General features: G+C 46.8%; 1 protein-coding gene across 1 annotated transcript; it reads right to left on the bottom strand.

Annotated features, from left to right (window-relative positions):
• Positions 1-2,316: 2,316 nt before the first annotated feature.
• LOC149358356 (organic anion transporter 3-like) lies at positions 2,317-4,041 on the bottom strand. The gene has a single exon (XM_089567542.1). It carries the CDS (start codon positions 4,039-4,041, stop codon positions 2,317-2,319), a length of 1,725 nt encoding a protein of 574 aa, XP_089423668.1.
• Between the last annotated feature and the right edge of the window lie 14,677 nt (positions 4,042-18,718).

Genomic DNA, 18,718 nt, shown 5'->3' with positions numbered 1-18,718 from the left:
TAAAGGGTGTGGCAGCGTTAACAAAAAAAAACTGCTACATGTTGTGCGAATGAAGCTTGGCCAGTATATTGTTAGCGTTCGTTTAGACCAGGAAGTTGTTCTCTCATTCACACTTAATTAGCTAAAATCTAAATTTAGCCTTTTAAATTACCGGTGATAAGTTGAAAAAAAAAACACGTATGGCATAACTTATGTAGGCGATCGCATCTGAAAACGTGCATTTAGCGCTGTGAATGAACCGCGTGAAATTCAAAATATTCAAAGCGGGAGCTCGTTCTACGTGGAAGTCATAATTCATAAATGTGGCTATCAATTATATTATGCAGGTTCACACAACAAAATAAGTGCGAAAAAGGTCTTGGTACAGACTGATACGCAGGATCACTCAACTTCTAATGTTGGTTTGTTCAGGTAGTTGTTGCGTTGCGTGGTAGCATTGAAAGACTGCACGACTGGCAATGCTCCCATATATAGCAGCCGTCGCCATAGCGCACCCAAGCTCGCGCGCGTACAGCTGTTACCACCGCGCTGGAGCGTCCGCTATCTTGTTCACTTCTGGGGTTTCACGTGGTCCATTCAGAACTTTTTGAGCTTGCTATCAAGTTCTCACAATTATCACTCAATTTTCTGCGCCTTGTAAGCTTCTTGGTGCCCTACTGGGCCGTTTCTTTTGGTGGAATATTTATTATTAGACACGTGCATTCTTTTCTATAAATATTTCGCAGAATAAACACATGCATCTTGTCGGAGAATGTGTTTCTCTTGTAATGTACAGTCTTTGCCCAAAATAACCAGGCTGCATGGTTTGCTTCGCTTTCGTATAGTGGAGCCCTCACGGCTTCCCTAAAGACCAAAAGTTTTTTGAAGGTGAGGACAGGGGTTCTCCTTATCATGCAGATATCTAGAGCTTGAGAGCTGGCATAATAACTTCCATATACGACTGAGAAGCAAACCGTGCAGCCTGGTTACTTTTGGCAATGACTGTACCTGAACTTCCGGCCTAGTCGGAGCTGCCGCTTGAAATAGCAGCTGAGGAGACGGCAAACTGGCTGTGACGTCACTACAGGCAATAGGCCGCCGCGGTGGCTCAGTGGCTATGGTGCTCGGCTGCTGTCCCGAAAGACGCGGGTTCGATCCCGGCCGCGGCGGCTGAATTTCTTTGGAGGAGAAATTCGAGGCCCGTGTACTGTGCGATGTCAGTGCACGTTAAAGAACCCCAGGTGGTCGAAATTTCCGGAGCCCTCCACTACGGCGTCTCTCAGAGCCTTAGTCGCTTTGGGACGTTAAACCCCATAAACCAAACCAAACCAAACTACAGGCAATACCGAAATGGCACTGCAAATAAAGCCCACGACATTGATTGATCTCATTCATTCATGTATATGTATTTTGTCATTCCTTCGTGGAGTTACACTCAAAGAATGACAAAGTGACCTCGGAAATGCACGTATGTGTGTTCATACGTCGATACGATCGGTTCATGAGGGTGGTCATCAAGAACGATAACATTCAGCCGTGCAGAACGCAGTGAGTATGAAACATCATAGTTCAGATTGAAACGTAGGATCACTCAACTTCTAGTGTCCGTTTCTTGAAGTTTAACAACAAAGCACATTCACTGCTTTTTTTTTTCTTTGGTAAGTAAGAGGAGAGGCGCAGAAGGGGAAAAGCACATCACTGCCGAATATTCAGGTCACTATACGATACGAAACTATGGAGGTCATACAAGCTTTGAAAATCGCTTTCAAAGGTTTCTGCTGCGCTTCGCTAAACGCATTTTCGCAGACAGCACAGCAAGGGATTCAAGAGCGCAGTTTTACCTGCACCAGCCACGCGTAAACATTATAAACACGGCACAGTTTACAGACAGGTGCACGTGACGCTAACTTTCAAACCATACCAGCTCACAAAGAAAAACTAAACTTGGAGCTGTCTTATATAGAAAACGGCTGCAGGAGAGTAGCAGCGATCGAAAACGAAGCAAAAAAAGGAAGCAGGCAGATTACAGGTATAACACTTCGCAAAAATGTGATCGAGTGTGCGAGCAAGCAAGTTCGAAAAGAAACAGTTAAATATATTGAACTTAGTGAAATAAACGCAGACGCGCGAAATGTAGAATTTAAAAGCAACCGAAATAAATTCAGCAGCACTTCCAACAGAGAAAACAAAAAAGAAATTGTGGTTAAAAAGCGCATTATGAACGGCGCTCAAAGAACATATGTCATCAGCCTGTCTGCTCCTCCAGAAGGAATGAGCGGTTCGATGAAAGCGTTGACGAGGCGCAGCTAGACCAACACTGAGGCACGCCGAGGTCACCTACTCTGCTCGGCGCCACATCTCACTCTGCACCCTCACGGTGGCGTCATTGCTTTGCGTGTACGGGCGAACCGCGTCGCGCCTCAGGCCCTCGGTGATTTTGTCCGCCTTGAAGCACTTGGTCTCGGGCAAGTAGCGCACGGCCACGGCGGTCAGCAGCGTGGAGGCGGACACGAGCAGAAGAGGCAGGGATGGGTGAACCTCCCGCGACAGGTCTCGCACGAAAGGCGCGAATATGCCTCCCGCGCGGCCGGCCATGGAGGCTGTGCCGAGGCCCACGCTGCGGACCACAGTCGGGAAGAGCTCCGCGGTGTAGGTGAAGAGCACGACGACCGAGGCGTCCAGGGTGCACTTGGCCAGCGCCAGCAAGGCGGCGTCGAGAGACGAAGACGCCGGACCCTTCTGGTCAATCCGTGACATGGCCCCGATGGCTCCGGCCAGGCTGCCCTGAATGACCAGGATGCTGCTGAGCGTGGACCGGCGGCCGAAGATCTTCGTGGACAGGTACGACGCATAAAAGCAAGGCAGGAGGAACGTCACCGCGAGGAAGTATACGAAGTCGGTGACGGCGTCGAAGAGCACGCTGTAGGCAAAGCTGTAGTAGGAGAACGTTAGAGCGAACCAGCACAATAGAAGGGGGGTCATGCGCTTGCGCATGGAGGGACTGAAGGCAAGGTCCAGGAAAGGGGTCCGCACCAAGTAGGAGACCTTGTCCCGGTTCGCATAGGCCGAGGCGAGCCCGCGGGTCCAGCGCTGCTGGGCATCACTAGGAGCTATTCCGTTGATCTTGGCCACTCGGAGGATGATCTGTCCAGCCTGGGTCATGTCCCAAGTGGCCAGCAGCCAGCGCGGCGACTCTTCGGTCATGTAGAAGCAGCATATCAGGAGCGACGTCGGGACCATGACTATCACGCTCAGCTCGAAGCGGCCCAGGGAGAACCAGGAGAGGACGCGCAGGAAGATAGCGGCGTTGACCAAGCCGAAATGGTAGACGGTGCAGTACAGGCCGCGGTGCCGCGGGGGCACCACTTCGAACAGGAGCACGAACGTCGCCAGCTGGACGCTGGTCGCAGACGCGGCAATCATCAACCTGAAAGCGAGGAACAGCGACAAGGTGGACGCGAACGAAGCAGCCACGCCGGACACGACGAGTATCAAGACCGAGGTGCAGATGACGGGACGACGGCCGACGACGTCTGACACGTGTCCTGCCATGGGCGCGGCGACCATGGCGCTGCTCATGTGTAGCGAGAGCACGAAGGGCTGCAGCCAGCGACGCTGGCACACCATGTTCCACTCGGTGAGCATGTTGCGCAGCGGCGAGTCGTATCCCCAGTCCTGGCAGGGCGCCACGGTGCGGTTGGCGGAGAACTCGTTTAGCGGTGGTTCGTAGCGCGTGCAGCTGCTGTACTCGCCGGTGTCCTCGTCCACGGGTATGGACAGGGCCTTCCAGTCGGAGAGGGTGGCGTTGCTGTCGGTCGGCTGCTTGCACCAGTGCTTCACCTCGGCGGACATGAGAAGCAGTGAGAGATGCTGCGTGAGCAGAGCGAAGGTTGCCAGCTGGGAGCAGAGCAGGATCATCAGCTGGAAGCATCCGGTGCCGTAGAGGTCTGTGGGTTCAAGCTCGTTGGCGCCCGCAGCCTCGTCGTCCGGCGCTCCTGTGCAGGGGATGCTGGAGCCCGCCGTGTACGAGCGGCTCGGTTTGCTCTGCAAAGTGTCGCCCATCAAGCACGTACCGCCGGGGTCTTCGGGTCTTGGATTCTTCTCGCTTCTCTTGGGCGTGCGCGCGTGTCCAGCAGCTGCTCGCTTCTTCTTTGCATCTTGAATAGCACGGTCATAATGCACACAGAAAAAAAAAATGAATCGTATTTGTCCGAGGATTAGCCTGATTAGCTGCGTAACATTAAAAACAAGAAAATGATGTTGCAGTTGACGAAAAATAGAGAAAAATATTGAAAAGGGTGCAGAGACACTTTGATGAATACGTTAGTGCTTGAAACACAGGGATGAAGAGAGAAACGGATTACATGTGTTGTCTGTTTCTCTTGTTCGTACCTGTGTTTCAGACACTAAAGTTTTTACCATACGCAGCCAACTCGTCCTAACAACCTAGCGTCATCTAGGCTGCAGCGGCACCGGCATCATGTTTAACCGCTGCTTGCTCTTCATGCAGTTCATCGCTTGTTTTGCCGACTACGGCCCCTGCGGAATCGTCTCGTCGGGTTTGGTTTCTTCGCTCCTGAATGGGCACGTGGATACCACCGTGTGCTTGCCCTTGGACTTGCCAGCTGATACCCTGCGTGATAGCGTCGGGCTTCCCGCTTTCTTCAAATGTCTGCAATCCAGTCACCTCGCCAACTTCTCGTTGGACCAGCCAATCTCGCTGCACTGCTGGTCTATGACGTCACCTGCCAAGGATATAAAAGCCATGTGCATAGACCGACTCTTCAGTGGGCTAGGCTGCAGCGGCACCGGCATCATGTTTAACCGCTGCTTGCTCTTCATGCAGGTATGTTACTATTCTGGCGCTGAGTGTATCCGATCTGATGATCGATATTTGCTGCTGTACCCTTGCCCACGTACTCTTGTGTCCTGGTGCATACACGCGTTTTATTGTGCAAGTCATCTCCTCCTGAGTGGTGACGTGGAACTCAATCCAGGCCCCCCATCAAAGCCAGCGAGCTCCAGTAAAAACAGTCAATCTGGTAGCAGACCTTTAACCCGGTCTGTGAGTGGTTCCAGTCTCACTCTCGGGGAGGTTGACGATACGAGTGCTTCCACTGTAAATCTTGACAGTGAAATCTCTTCAAATTCCTCAGTGTTTGACATGTTCTCTAGAATACTGGCAGGGCAGGATCAGTTGGCCCGTGACATTGCGGACATTAAGCAATCTTTTGCCAGTCGCTTTGATGCTTTGGAGTCGCGTGTGGCTGCATTAGAATCTTCACCCACGCCCGAAAATACCGATCTAATTTGTGATTTACAGGCTGAAATTAACTCTTTAAATTCCAAAGTAACACAGCTGGTGCTAAAAAACGATGACCTAGAAAATCGCTCTCGGAGAAATAACATTATCATACACGGCATTTCAGAAGATCCGAACGAAACCGCTAACACATTGTTGACCAGCATCTCATCTGTATTTACTGATAAGTTGAAGATTAGCTGCCCCAGTATTGAGCGCTTCCACAGGCTCGGTGTAGCTCGCAAGGGTTATATTCGTCCAGTTATTCTAAATCTTTCTAGCTTCACCGACAGAAGTGTGGTTTTCAAAAATGTGTCTAAACTCAAGGGCTCTGCCTTCTTCATTACAGAGGATTTTTCTGCAAGGGTTAGGTCCATTCGGAAAAAGATATGGGACGCATCAGTGTCTTTTCGTGACAACGGTTCTGTAGTGAAGTTAAGTTTCGATCATGCCTTCATTGACAAGGTTCGTTATAATTGGGATGAAAGTTCTAATTCATTGGTAAAAGCGTATCATGATCCTCTTTGTTCTGGGCCTGCGTCCTTGACTGCCGCATCATCGTCTCCCTGACTTAGCTCTGGCCGTCCTGATAAGCTTGTCGTCTTAAATATTAACGCTCGCAGCATTGTTAAAAAATTTCCTGATTTACTTTCCCTTATCTCTATTCACTCTCCCCATATTATTGGCATAACGGAGACCTGGCTGCATAGTGGAATTTACGACTCCGAATTCACTCCACCAGGATTTGTTGCCGTGCGCTTAGACAGAAGTTGCAGTACTGGTGGAGGTGTGGCATTGCTGATCAGATCGGATTTGCGATTCTCAGTGTTACCTTCTCCCCCTGACACAGAATCCTTGTGGTGTAAAGTTTATCTAAACAATTATAGTATTATAATCAGTGTTATTTATCGTCCACCTGGCTCATCCGTTGACATCCTTCATGCTGTCGCAAATTTCATGAGCAAGATCGACATTGCTTCATCAAGATTTATCTGCATGGGAGACTTCAACACTCCTGGCATCCACTGGCCTTCGTTGTCTGCATTTGGTCGTGACATTGCAATTTGTAGAGAACTAATAAACATCTCCTTATTGTTTGGACTAACTCAGGTTGTATCTAATGCTACTAGGCTGAATTCCATTCTCGACTTAGTTTTTCTAAGCGCTTCTTTGGCCCATAATTCCTTCTCCTGCGAAGTAATTGACGGGCTCTCAGACCATAAAGGCGTGTTAGTTTCGCTCCCTTGTCCAGTCTCCAAATCACCCTATTTGTTTACTACTTTTCCTGACTTCACTCGTGCTGACGACAATTCCATCATTGATGTTTTAGCTGATCATTTCGATACGTTCTTTGCTTTCTCAGCAAGCCAAGACGTAAATTTTCTTGTTAATTACTTTGAATGTCTTGTCAACGATTGTGTCCAACGCTTTGTTCCTTTTAAAACTAAGAAAAAAAATACTAATGTTCCTGGGATGACTCGAGACATCTTGCATTTATCTCGTCGCGTTCGTAGGCTAAGGTGTTCTAGAAGAAGCAACGATCCCATAACCTTGGAGAGATTTCACAAGGCGAAAGAGGAATTTAATCTTAAGTTACATACGGCCAAAGATTTCTTTTTTCGTGTCCACCTGCGCGATCTGTTAAGAACTAACCCCCGAAAATTTTGGTCATCCATCTTACCTCGCGATACTTCATCCACTTCGTTCAGATTAGATAATGACGTCATCAGTGAGCCGGCAGTAATATCAGATGCTTTCAACAAATATTTTCACTCAGTGTTCGTTCCCGATAACAATGTCATTCCACCGCTCACCAATATAATTTCTTCTTCAGCAATCAGTGATGTTGTGGTAAACCCTGATGGCATCCTAAATCTTGTACTAAACCTCTATGTTAAGAAATGTACCGGTCCAGATGGAATATACAACGCGTTCCTGGTTCGTTACTCCATGTGGTCATCGAAATACCTGTCCATCATATTCAACAAGTCCTTATCATCTGCTACTGTCCCTTCTTCATGGAAATTAGCCAAAGTGCTCCCTCTTTATAAATCCGGTGATAGGCAATGCTTGTCTAACTATAGACCGATTTCTTTGACATCACAATCATGCAAAATGTTGGAACACGTCATTCATAAACACATCATGCTTTTTCTTGAATCCAGTAATTTGCTATCTAACTTTCAGCATGGGTTTAGGCGCGGTTTTAGTACGGTAACACAATTAACAGAATTCACTCATGATATATTACTTAACCTCGATATCGGCAACCAAGTTGATACCATTTTTATAGATTTCTCGAAAGCGTTCGATACTGTTCTACATTCCAAACTTCTTGCTAAACTAAATGCTGTACTAAACAATCCTCACTTGGTTGATTGGATTTCTAGCTTTCTCTCATCCCGTTCCCAGTTCGTATCTTATAATTGTGCTCATTCCGCTGCTGTTGATGTGACGTCAGGAGTGCCTCAGGGTTCCGTCCTTGGACCGCTACTCTTTTTAATATATATAAATGACTTGCCACATAACATTTCTTCTAACATTCGTCTTTACGCTGATGACTGCGTTTTATACGAAGTAATTAATGGCCCTAATGATCATCGTCACCTCCAAGAGTCATTTGCTATGTTTTGTAGTTGGTGTAGTACCTGGCAAATGAGAATTAATTTCGACAAAACCGTCCTCATGTCCTTTTGTAACAAATCTTCCGTTTCCCATTTTAGTTACTCGTTCAATGGCCGTGTGGTAGATAGGGTCTCTCAGTATAAATATCTTGGTGTCATATTCACGCATAACATGTATTGGTCTAAACACATTGATTACGTATGTAATAAAGCACTAAAAAAACTAGGTTATCTACGACGCACGCTACCCAATTCACCAAAAGACACAAAGCTACTGTTGTATAAATCTCTAATCCGCCCTGTTCTTGATTACGCAGCTGTAGTGTGGAACCCGTACAAGCAGTTTGAAATTAACATGTTAGAAGCAGTCCAGAAAAAAGCTGTGCGTTTTATATGTCATCGTTATGATCGCGATTTCTCACCCTCTTCTACACTTCTCTCATTGAATTTAACCACGCTCTCCGCCCGTCGCCACACTGAATCACTAAAATTCTTACATTGTATCGTCAATTCATCGGTAAGGCTCTCAGTTAACCACTACATTAACTTTGCACCTTTATCATCTACAAGAAGTCATCACGAGCTAAATTTAATACCGTATTTTGCACGTACTAATTTGTTCAAATTCAGTTTTTTTCCCCGTTCAATAGAAGCCTGGAATTCTTTACCTGGATCCATTCGTTCATCTCCAGTTCAAAGTTTTATAACTGCCATGGAAGACACATAATACCTGAATATTCCGACCGTGCCATTAACAGTTCCTTTTTGTTTGTTACTTTTTGTGTGTTTTGAACTTCATTGTGCTCACTTTGTACATATTGTTGTATTTTGTTACCTTTAGTATTTTGCTTTTTGTTTTTTTTTCCACTCCTGCCATAGCGCATATAATTGTGCTGCAGTATGTATAAATAAATAAATAAATAAATAAATCCCATGTGAACCAACTGATAGTTGAGCTTTATAGCAAATTAGTGCTCCTTCACACAGGACACCCGACCTACACAAACAGTCAGCGTTCTTTGTTCTTTGCATCGCCAACTAACTGCATTACCTGCCAGCGCCACTGGGCTCGAACTGCCTCGAGAACCGAGTTCCTACCACACCTTGTGCGTTGCAGCTTATATTGAGCGCGATAGTAGATAAACGCGGGCAGCTCGAAATGCGGAGTATTCTTGCGACAGCTGCCTCGGGTAACATGATTAAGAGAGTATTAATCGATAATTCGTTTCTCATGCCCTGATATACTTTTTGTTATGTATGTCACGGCAGCAACAAGCAAGCCGCAGTACTGGTAGGCTGCCTCTTTCCTACGAATCAAATGCTCAGAGTCACAGTAATAAAGCCGAAGCATGGCTACAGTCACCAGTAAAAAGACTAGCGCACTGACGTCAACAGAATTCCAATGAGCAATAAAATTCCAATAAGGAAGGGTGTCAGGCAGTGAGACACGATCTCGTCAGTGCTATTCACCGCCTGTTTAGAAGAGGTGTTATGAGGCCTGGATTGGGAACAGCTGGGGATAAGAGTTAATGGAGAATACCTAAGTAATTTGTGGTTCACTGATGACATTGCCTTACTAAGTCACTCAAGACATGAGCTGTAAAGCGTGGTTAACGAGTTACAGGCAGATCAGGACGGTAGGTCTTAAAATTAACGTCCAGAAAAACAAATTATTGCTCAGTGGTCCCGCAAGGGAGCAACAGTTCGCAATTGGTAGCCATGTGCTGGAAGTGGTAAGGGAATACGTCTACTTAGGGCAGGTAGTGACCGCTGATCCGAATCATCAGAGGGAAATAACTAGAAGAATAAGAATGGGGTGCAGCGCATAAGGCAGATTCTCTCAGATCATGAATGGCAGTTTACCAATATCCCTTAAGAGAAAAGTATACAACAGCTGTATCTTACCGGTACTCACCTATGGGGCAGAAACGTGGAGGCTAACAAAGAGGGTTCAGCTTAAGTTAAGGACAACGCAGCGAGCTATGGAAAGAAAAATGATAGGTGTAACGTTAAGAGATCGGAAGCGGTCGGAGTGGCTAAGGGAACAAACGCGGGTTAAAGACATCTTAGTCGAAATCAAAAGGAAGAAATGGGCTTGCGCAGGGCATGTAATGCGAAGGAAAGGTAACCGCTGGTCCTTATGGGTAACGGAGTGGATTCCAAGAGAAGGCAAGCGTAGCAGGGGGCGGCAGAAAGTTAGGTGGGCGGATGAGATTAAGAAATTTGCGGGAATACGGTGGCCGCAATTGGCGAAGGACAGGGTTAATTGGAGAAACATGGGAGAGGCCTTTTTCATTCATTCATTCATTCATTCATTCATTCATTCATTCATTCATTCATTCATTCATTCATTTCCTCAAAGGTCTCAGGTCGAGACATTACATGAGGGACTGGGTGGTTATGACAAACAAAGATAATAAATTACGATGAGAGGTTTTCGATGAGCCGCTTGAATGCTTGTGGGTTGATGATAGCGGCAACTTCTGTGGGCAGGTCATTCATGTTTCGCGCTGTACGTAGGAAAAATGATTGCTGAAAGGTCACATTATGGGCTTGTGGGGCGAAAACGGCGAGTGGTCAGTAACGCATGTGGGATCAGTGACGACCTGCGTTAAGCCAAATGTTATACACGTGTTTAAGAAGTCGCTAGCCAGGCTACATTTAGATAATGAAGAGGTAGGATCAAACCAATCTATGGTAGGAAAATTAAAATCATCAAACAGAAGAGCGGGACACTTTGTATATGTTTTTTGTTAAAGTATTCAGGGAGTCATGGAATAAAGGGGTGAAAGGACTGTCATCACTGGGGGCCTATAGCAAATACCAATGAGAGTGGTCGGGGGCGTAGCAACGCATCGAAGCCAAATCATTTCCAGTTGTGATGAATGATTGATAAGTGAGCAGTGCAGATCCCGTTTAGTGGCCCGAAGTCCGACTAACTGCAGCAAGAAGAAGCGCGGAAAGTAAGCACAGGCCATCCCTGGCGTGCTGCCTTCGCCCTGCAGTGGCCGTAGTCAGGCTGGTGATAATGACGTCACCTGAGCGGTGAAAATCGCATCCCGCGGCTCAGTGCTGTGCGAACACATCTGGTATACTTTTGTTATCGACGTGCTCGTAACCGCAGCGCCGAGCGTTGCTATCTGCCGTCTCCGTGACACATCACTAGTGCTAATCTTTTTTCATCACGACTGTACCACCGTCGGCAAGGCCGAAAGTAACAACTCATGTTTCCATCTCCAGCTTGGGCCTACATTGCAGCATCAGCAAAAGGGGCGCTTCGACGGGGTTACTGCTTGCTGCATGGCTAGACTGTTTTCAAAGAACCGCCATCACGTGCGACCAATTTTTAGTTGTTCGTTTGACGACTTCGTTGCCTGATAAGTTCCGAGCCACGTACCATTGAAGCGTGGCCGAGCGCCCTAGTCATTCTTATCCCTCGGCGACCACTGCCACGACTGCTAAGTGCGGCGCCGCCACCGGGTCGCTTGATTTCATTGAATATCCTTCATGAACCGGCGCAGAAAGACAACGGACAAGTAGAAGAAGGAGGATACCTGTTCATCTATCTGTCCGCCTATCATCACTGCTTCGTGAAATGTGTGTCGGAGATGCTCGTACCACTAGGAGTGCCGCTCGCTCTTAGGTAGGAAGCGTTTTTTTTTCTTTTTTTTTGCGATGATCGTTTTGGAAGAACCCGAACCAATATTCGCAAACGGGTATTTCCTTAAATAAAACACAGACCGAGTTCCAATTCCCCAGATAACCGATATATGGGATTGCTCGCTTTATTTTTCGAACCAAACGCTTTTATCATCATAATAATCATAACCATTTCTTTAACCAAAGCATATAAGCGCATAAGTCTGCGTATCCGTGTGAATCAAAAACGCGCGTGATACTTGAATTCTTGTCGGCAGCCTTAAAGGGCAACTGCAGCACTTTTATTGAGAATTTCGCGATATTCAAGGATTCAAATCTATATAGGTGTAGGTAAAGCATGCCAAGTGTCTTTGCACTAGCATTTAAAATAGTGACGTAATCGGCGATTGAATTTTGCGCTTCTGCTCAGTGCACCGGAAGAGTGCAGGGAAATTCAGCGTGACGTCACGGAAGGGACGATTTCAAATTACCGCTGTCATCAGCCACACCCTGCCGTGCCTCGTTAGATGCTGCCAAATAACTCTCGGCAGGGTTTGCCTTCGGTGGCGTTGGTTTTTTGCTTCAAAGCAGGTGTTTGTGCGTTGGAAATGTACAGATACCTTCGATGACGTCATCATGACCCCCCCCCCCCCCCCCACACACACACACTTGGCGTTGTGCGTTGCGGAGAAGCTTGAAGGGCGTCCGGATTTTAATCGGCGATTACTTTACTATTTCAAGCGCTAGCCCAAAAAGACTTCGCATGCTTTACCTGCAAGTTTCACACATTCTGCCCTCTTAAGCTCGTTGATTTCTAAAACCTATGCAGTTTCCCTTTAAATGAAAATTGATTAGCATAATTTGATAATTTTAACTATGCTCGTAGCGCGCGAACAACTTCCGCACTTAATTGCTGTCAGCTGCTCTGTTCATGCGGTGTCGTTTGTTGTTGCTTTATCGAACTAGTACAAACAGTAAAAGGACAGTGGTCATTATAATGCAACAGCGCTGCAGGACGAAGGCAAGAACAAAAAGCACAGATTGCGCTGACTTAAAATTATCTTTTATTGGAAGAGACACGTCAATTTATGCAGTGAACCATACCTGCGCACATGCCCATCGTCAAAGACATGCGCCAAACCCAGACGTGCTTATTACAATTAAAACCACTTCAAGCACGCGTGTATACGCAGAGCCGTTATCCATTGTACAGTAGGCTCATTCACCTAGCTGATAGTGTTAAAGAAGGTGTATTAACACACACACTCGTCTTCCTGATAATGTGGAATGCTTCAGCCATCTCCCTTGTGCGCCGTTCATTATGTCCAAACAACTCTTTTGTCTACAAAGAAGGAAATGTATTTACATGTAAAGCGATGCTTGGCTGTAAATGCATTCCGTTCTTTGTAGATAGAAGTGATGTTCGTGCATAATGACCGGCGCATAAAGTCGAATGGGTGTGTTAGCGCACCTTCTGTAACATTATCAGCCATGGAAATGAGCCTACTGCACAATGGCTAACGGCTGTCCGTATACACGTGTGCTTGCGAAGTGGTTTTAACTGTGATAAGCACGTCTGGGTTTGACGGATGTCTTTCACGATGCGCATGTGTGCGCAGGTATAGTTCAGTGCAAAATTGACGTGTCTCTTCCAATAAAAAACAGTTGTAAGGCAGCGCTGTCTATCCTTCTTGTTCATGTCTTCGTCCTGTAGCGCTGTTGCATTGTAATGCTGCACAATCCTTTCTTTGTAAGGCAGTTCTCGCATCGCCTCCCTTCCTGTCTTCATCGTCTTCGTGCTGTAATCCAGAACCAAACAGTGCACAGAGCAAAGGACACACAAAAACAAAAATCAATTGGCAATTATACAGCCATGGTAATAGGGATGATGAGCACTACAGCTGCTTCTCCCTGTGAGTTTGCAATAGTTGCATTTTGTCACACATGGTGTGTGACGATTGCGTTTTTGTTTTGGGAGGATTAGCGTGGAGAAGGGGTTATGTTAACACAACCGATTGTCTAGTTAGTGTTGGTTATGTGCACGGAGGAGAGGTCACGTGATCTCTCCCCCGCTCGGTGACGCCCTGTGCGGGTAGCTCGTGCCAGGTGCCTAACCTAACCTAACCTAACCTAACCTAACCTAACCTAACCTAACCTAACCTAACTAACGTTTAGGCAGGAACCCTCGAATTAGCATCCAGCACTGTACAAACAACAGTTATCCGTCTCTCTTGTATCAGACTCGTTCGTCAAAGCGTCTTCGAGCCAGCGTACACGTTTCGTTTTGTATGTATTCTTTGTATTGTTTTGTATGTATGTTCTTATTCGCTCGATTACAATACGGCAATTTCAAACCACCTTTCAAATCGTTGGGGGCCAGGGACTCCTAAGCCGTCGTAGAACGGCTTTTTCCTTGGCCTCCTATGCACCCTAGTGTATGTATAAAAAGCGTGAATGAATGAATGAATCTCGCCTCGCTTTTTGTCCTCCAGAAGCACACACCGACCAGCCTCGTCCAGAGCCCTCTTAACTCTATAAGGATCAACAAACTCCTGGACAAATTCAGGGACTGCGAGGAAACGTGTCCGCGCTTTCCCTCTCTTTTGGTGGTGAAACAGCATTTGGAATAGTTTTGGGTGGAATGTTTCCGCGGTGACCCTAGCGTCGGATCTGCGCATGCGCAACGCGTTGAAGTGCTTGCCGTGGCGCGCTTGCCCGCGAGAAAGGTTTATAACCGGCCGCGGGGGCGGAGGCGCTCATCGCCAAAGCCTTTCCGTCCGCAGCGCCATGGTAACGCTGCCTCTTAATTACTGCATGCGCGAGCGCGGTTCTTTCCGCGGTGCTTCGGCCGGCCTATGTGAAGCCCTACTCGGGTCGAGCCCTTCTAAGAAGCGCGCGAAGCGGTGCAGGGCACCGCCCTCACCTCGGTGCTGGGGCGCTGCCGTACCGCATTCACGCCAGTATAAGTCACTCGATGTGAAAGTTTACCTTCGTTACTGTATATACGTGCGTCCGGGCACGGCGTGCTATAGGAGGAAAAAAAGCTGCTTGTTTGGAACGTTGTTTACTTCAAACGAATACCGCATAAACAGCTTCGTGTTGTCTATGCTATGCTATACCCTCTGCTGTACTTTTTACACACTATATTGCAGTAAAAAATTAAAGGAGTGTGCCAGAGGACAGCTTACTTCATTTTTACTCGTTTCTGTTTAGAGTTGGCAAATCGTGTTTGTGCCTTTGCAAAGCTCCGTATCCTTTGCGAAGCGAAAGCTCCATACCCTACAGAGGGTTTATCCGAATCGTTGATAATAACGATAATGATTGGTTGTGAGGAAAGAAAAAACGCGATACTTGTTTCACACTGGGTAGACACCCGGATCGTACCATGCATGGGGGAAGGGATGGAAAAGGGAACGAAATGAGACAAAGTGGGAAAAAGACACCGCAGTGAAGGGTTTAGCATTAATTTCGACCACCACTGGGGCTCTTTAACGTGCACTGATATCAGCATATGGGCATCTTTAGTGCCTATAGCCTCTTTTGCTGCAAAAGAAAGAAAGAAATAAAGAGAGAAAGGAAGAAAGAAAGGAAGAAAGAAAGAAAGGAGGAAATAAATAAAGAAAGAAAGAAAGGAAGAAAGAAAGAAAGAAAGAAAGAAAGGAGGAAAGAAAGAAAGAAAGAAAGAAAGAAAGAAAGAAAGAAAGAAAGAAAGAAAGAAAGAAAGAAAGAAAGAAAGAAAGAAAGAAAGAAAGAAAGAAAGAAAGAAAGGAAGGAAGACAGAAAGAAAAACCTTGCAGAATTGAATTAATATTAGAGGGCCGAGTTACAGTCGCGTGAATACGGTATAAGTATACGCGTTACCGCGGAAGATCGGGCGCATCTCCCGAACGGAGCAACTTGGGGGTTATATTCGTTGCACGAGACCGCCGATAGAGATTGTTTATAAGCAGACGTAATTGAAAAGTCCCGCGGGAGCTCAGTCCTGTGCGCTCCCTGGGCAACGACAACGCCGAAGCCTCTCGAAAGTTGAACGACCCGCAAGGCGACGCTCTTTGGGCTCGCCGAGGTGGCGGGGGAGGAGCCTCGCTGACTTCACTCGCGGTGCCCGCGAACGATGCGCGCCTGTTCCTGTTGCGTTCGCGGCAAGGCAGAAGCGTGCGGAGTCTTCAAGGGGTTTCGTACTGACGGAGTAAGGGAAGGGAACGCCAGGATTTGGTGGAAGCCGCAGAGTAACCGCATTTCCACCGCTATCGTTTCCGTTGAACCGGCTGGGTATAGCCAGCGTTCTTGCCTTGCGATATGTCGCACTCATACAAGTGAACAGGGCGCATCTCGCAACGTATGTAAGGCACAGTTTTCACGGCGGAGTTTAAGCATCGCACAATTCCCGATAAGCCTACGTAGAGAGTCAACTGCGCCTGAGCAGCTGCAGCATGATGTGACCGGGCACTTGAACCTGTCGCTTCCACACTCCAAAGAGAAAGGAGTAAAAAGAGAGCAAAGTTGTCCCAGAGGACTGCTTACTCCCTTTTTACTCCCACACAGGTGTATTCGTGCTTAGAGTGCGACGCCAACTACGCATACTCGATCAGGCGACGCCTCACGGATCGCGCAACGGTAAATTTTTCTGTTATTATAGAGCGCGCGAAGAGGCGCTTTAGGGCAGAGCTTAAAGCGAAGAAAAAAGAGAGAATACAGAGAAAGGAACCAGGAGGGGTGTGATGCGTTGGTGACAGGGTGCTGCCAACCCTAGAGATTTTTCCCTAGATCTAGAGAATTTGGACGCTGTTTAGGGGAAAAGGGATTTTTTGTATAATCTAGGGAGATTTCATTTGCTCGGAAAGTTCTTTTTTTTCTTTTCTCTACAACTGACGGAGGCCCGCACAACACCGCCTCGCGCTCGAGTAAATCCTGTTTCACATGCAAGTGAAAACGTTTTGTTGCTGCGGCGCAAAGGCTGTTTAGAGCCATCGCGGCGGCTCCAGCAGTCAGAGCGGCGATGTTCCAGCAAGTTAAAAAAATTTCGCCGCGCTGCGCTGCTCAGTTTTAAGTCGCTTGCATGCATGTGAACCAGCCTTTACACGGACGTGCTCGGACGTGTATGGTCTCTGATGTGGCCAGTGGCATCCGCTGATGTGATCTGTCGCGCCAGCGCGTTCCCACAATACGCGCGCTCCTTCCTCGCGCTATATTTGGAGTTCGCTGCACGACGTGAAATTCCTTTTTAGTAAGCATACCTGCATGTCTATTTCGATAACTAGAACAGAACAAGGGCACCATTTTTTTTTTTATAAAGGAGCGCGTGTTGAAAATCTTAACTAGGGGAACAATTCCCAGTTCACCCGCCGAGGTGGCTGAGTGGTTATGGCGCTCAGCTGCTGACCCGAAAGACGAGGCTTCGATCCCGGCCTCGGCTGTCGAATTTCGATGGAGGCGAAATTCTAGAGGCGCGTGTACTGTGCGATGTGAGTGGACGTTAAAGACCCAGGTGATCGAAATTTCCGGAGCCCTTCACTATTTCATCCCTCATATCCTGGGTCGCTTTGGGACGTTAGACCCTCCAAAATCATAAACCATAATGCCCAGTTCCACCACAGCGAACAAAGTGAGTTGAGATCACGTGAGGCATACAAAAGCTCTAACAATTACTGCTTTATTGTTTTAATTGACTCATACTGTTACGTCAGCCACCCTGTAGAGCAATCGCAGCAAATTAACAAGCAGCTTTCATATCGCAGTTTCCGTACGCTCCTGAAGTGACCTCCAGGCATTTTGTACGTGGTATCCTTCGTCTAAACCGACACAGCATAAGGGGAAAAAAAATTCATCCAATTCCACATGCCGATGCATGTTTACTAATATCTTGCGTACAGTGAAGAAAAAAAAAACACAGACACGATATAGAGCCCTTGATTTGTAATTTCTAAAGAGCGCTACGGTTTATCTTGCAGCTTCATTTAGAAGTTCTTCATTTTAGATCCTTCATTTTAAATTTGCAGCTAATTTGTTTACAGACGTCTGGTAATAGGGTAGCTGCATGATAAAACTTGCTACTGAACCACGCACAAGTTTGCATTTTTTCACTATTGAATACTATTTTTCGTATCTAGGGAAATCTAGGGAATTTTTGGCTGCAAATTCGGGGAGAAGCGGCTCTGGAGGTTGGCAGCACTGGCAGGGTCCTGCGGTCCAGCCCATATCTTCTCGAGTACACCGGAGTTGACCCTGCACACAAAGCGAATCGAATCAGCAGTGAACCAATAGGAAACGACATTTTTCTGATCATTTAATTATCTCTGTGTGAGCGGTACTGCTCATAACGAATCGGCGAGTTTTAAAGGTGCACTTAAGAGGAATCTAAACTCGTATTTTTGCCTCGGGAACTCGATCTACATGTCCCAAGCATTCTTAGAAACTTCGAATTATTGCCCTGTGCGGCCGATTTCCCTAATTTATATCGGATTAAATGTCCCGGCTCCCGTCTTTATTTTTTTAATTCCCCGCATACGGGGGAGGAGTCGACCAACGCATGTAGTGCCTTTCAGGCAGTCGCGTAGCGACTTTGCTTTCGCTTTTATTTTGTTTTTTAGATTTCCGTGAATAAATAGATATAGTCAGAGAGTACATAGCTGCAAATGAGGCCCACGGAAATAAAAATACGCGTGGACTCTTTGCTTTCGCCGATCTCTACGTATCACTCCGCCGATGGCAGAGGGGCCAGCCGCCACGGGACTGGTTGAAAGGTTGGTCGACTCCTCCCACCGACTTTGCGGAATTCAAAAAGTAAAGGCGGGAGCCGGGACGTTTAATCGGATTTAAATAAGTGAAATCGGCCGCATAGGACCATAATTCGAAGTTTCTTAGAACGCTCGGAACGTGTAGATCGAGTTCCAGCGATAAAAATACGAGGTCAGATTCCTTTCCAGTGCGCGTTTAAGCCCACGTGCTGGGATCGCATCGGTGACAAGCGTCGACACGCACAGGTCCATAGAGATTACTCCATAGCTATGTGTGGCAGGTACACGATCGATCGATCGATCAATCAATCAATCAATCAATCAATCAATCAATCAATCAATCAATCAATCAATCAATCAATCAATCAATCAATCAATCAATCAATCAATCAATCAATCAATCAATCAATCAATCAATCAATCAATCAATCAATCAA

Source organism: Amblyomma mixtum, chromosome 2 (genome assembly GCF_055824585.1).
Source record: "Amblyomma mixtum isolate Tamu chromosome 2, ASM5582458v1, whole genome shotgun sequence".
Lineage (NCBI taxonomy): Eukaryota > Metazoa > Arthropoda > Arachnida > Ixodida > Ixodidae > Amblyomma > Amblyomma mixtum.
The sequence above is the reverse complement of the archived record's forward strand: the minus strand, read 5'-3'. Positions and strand labels throughout refer to the sequence as shown.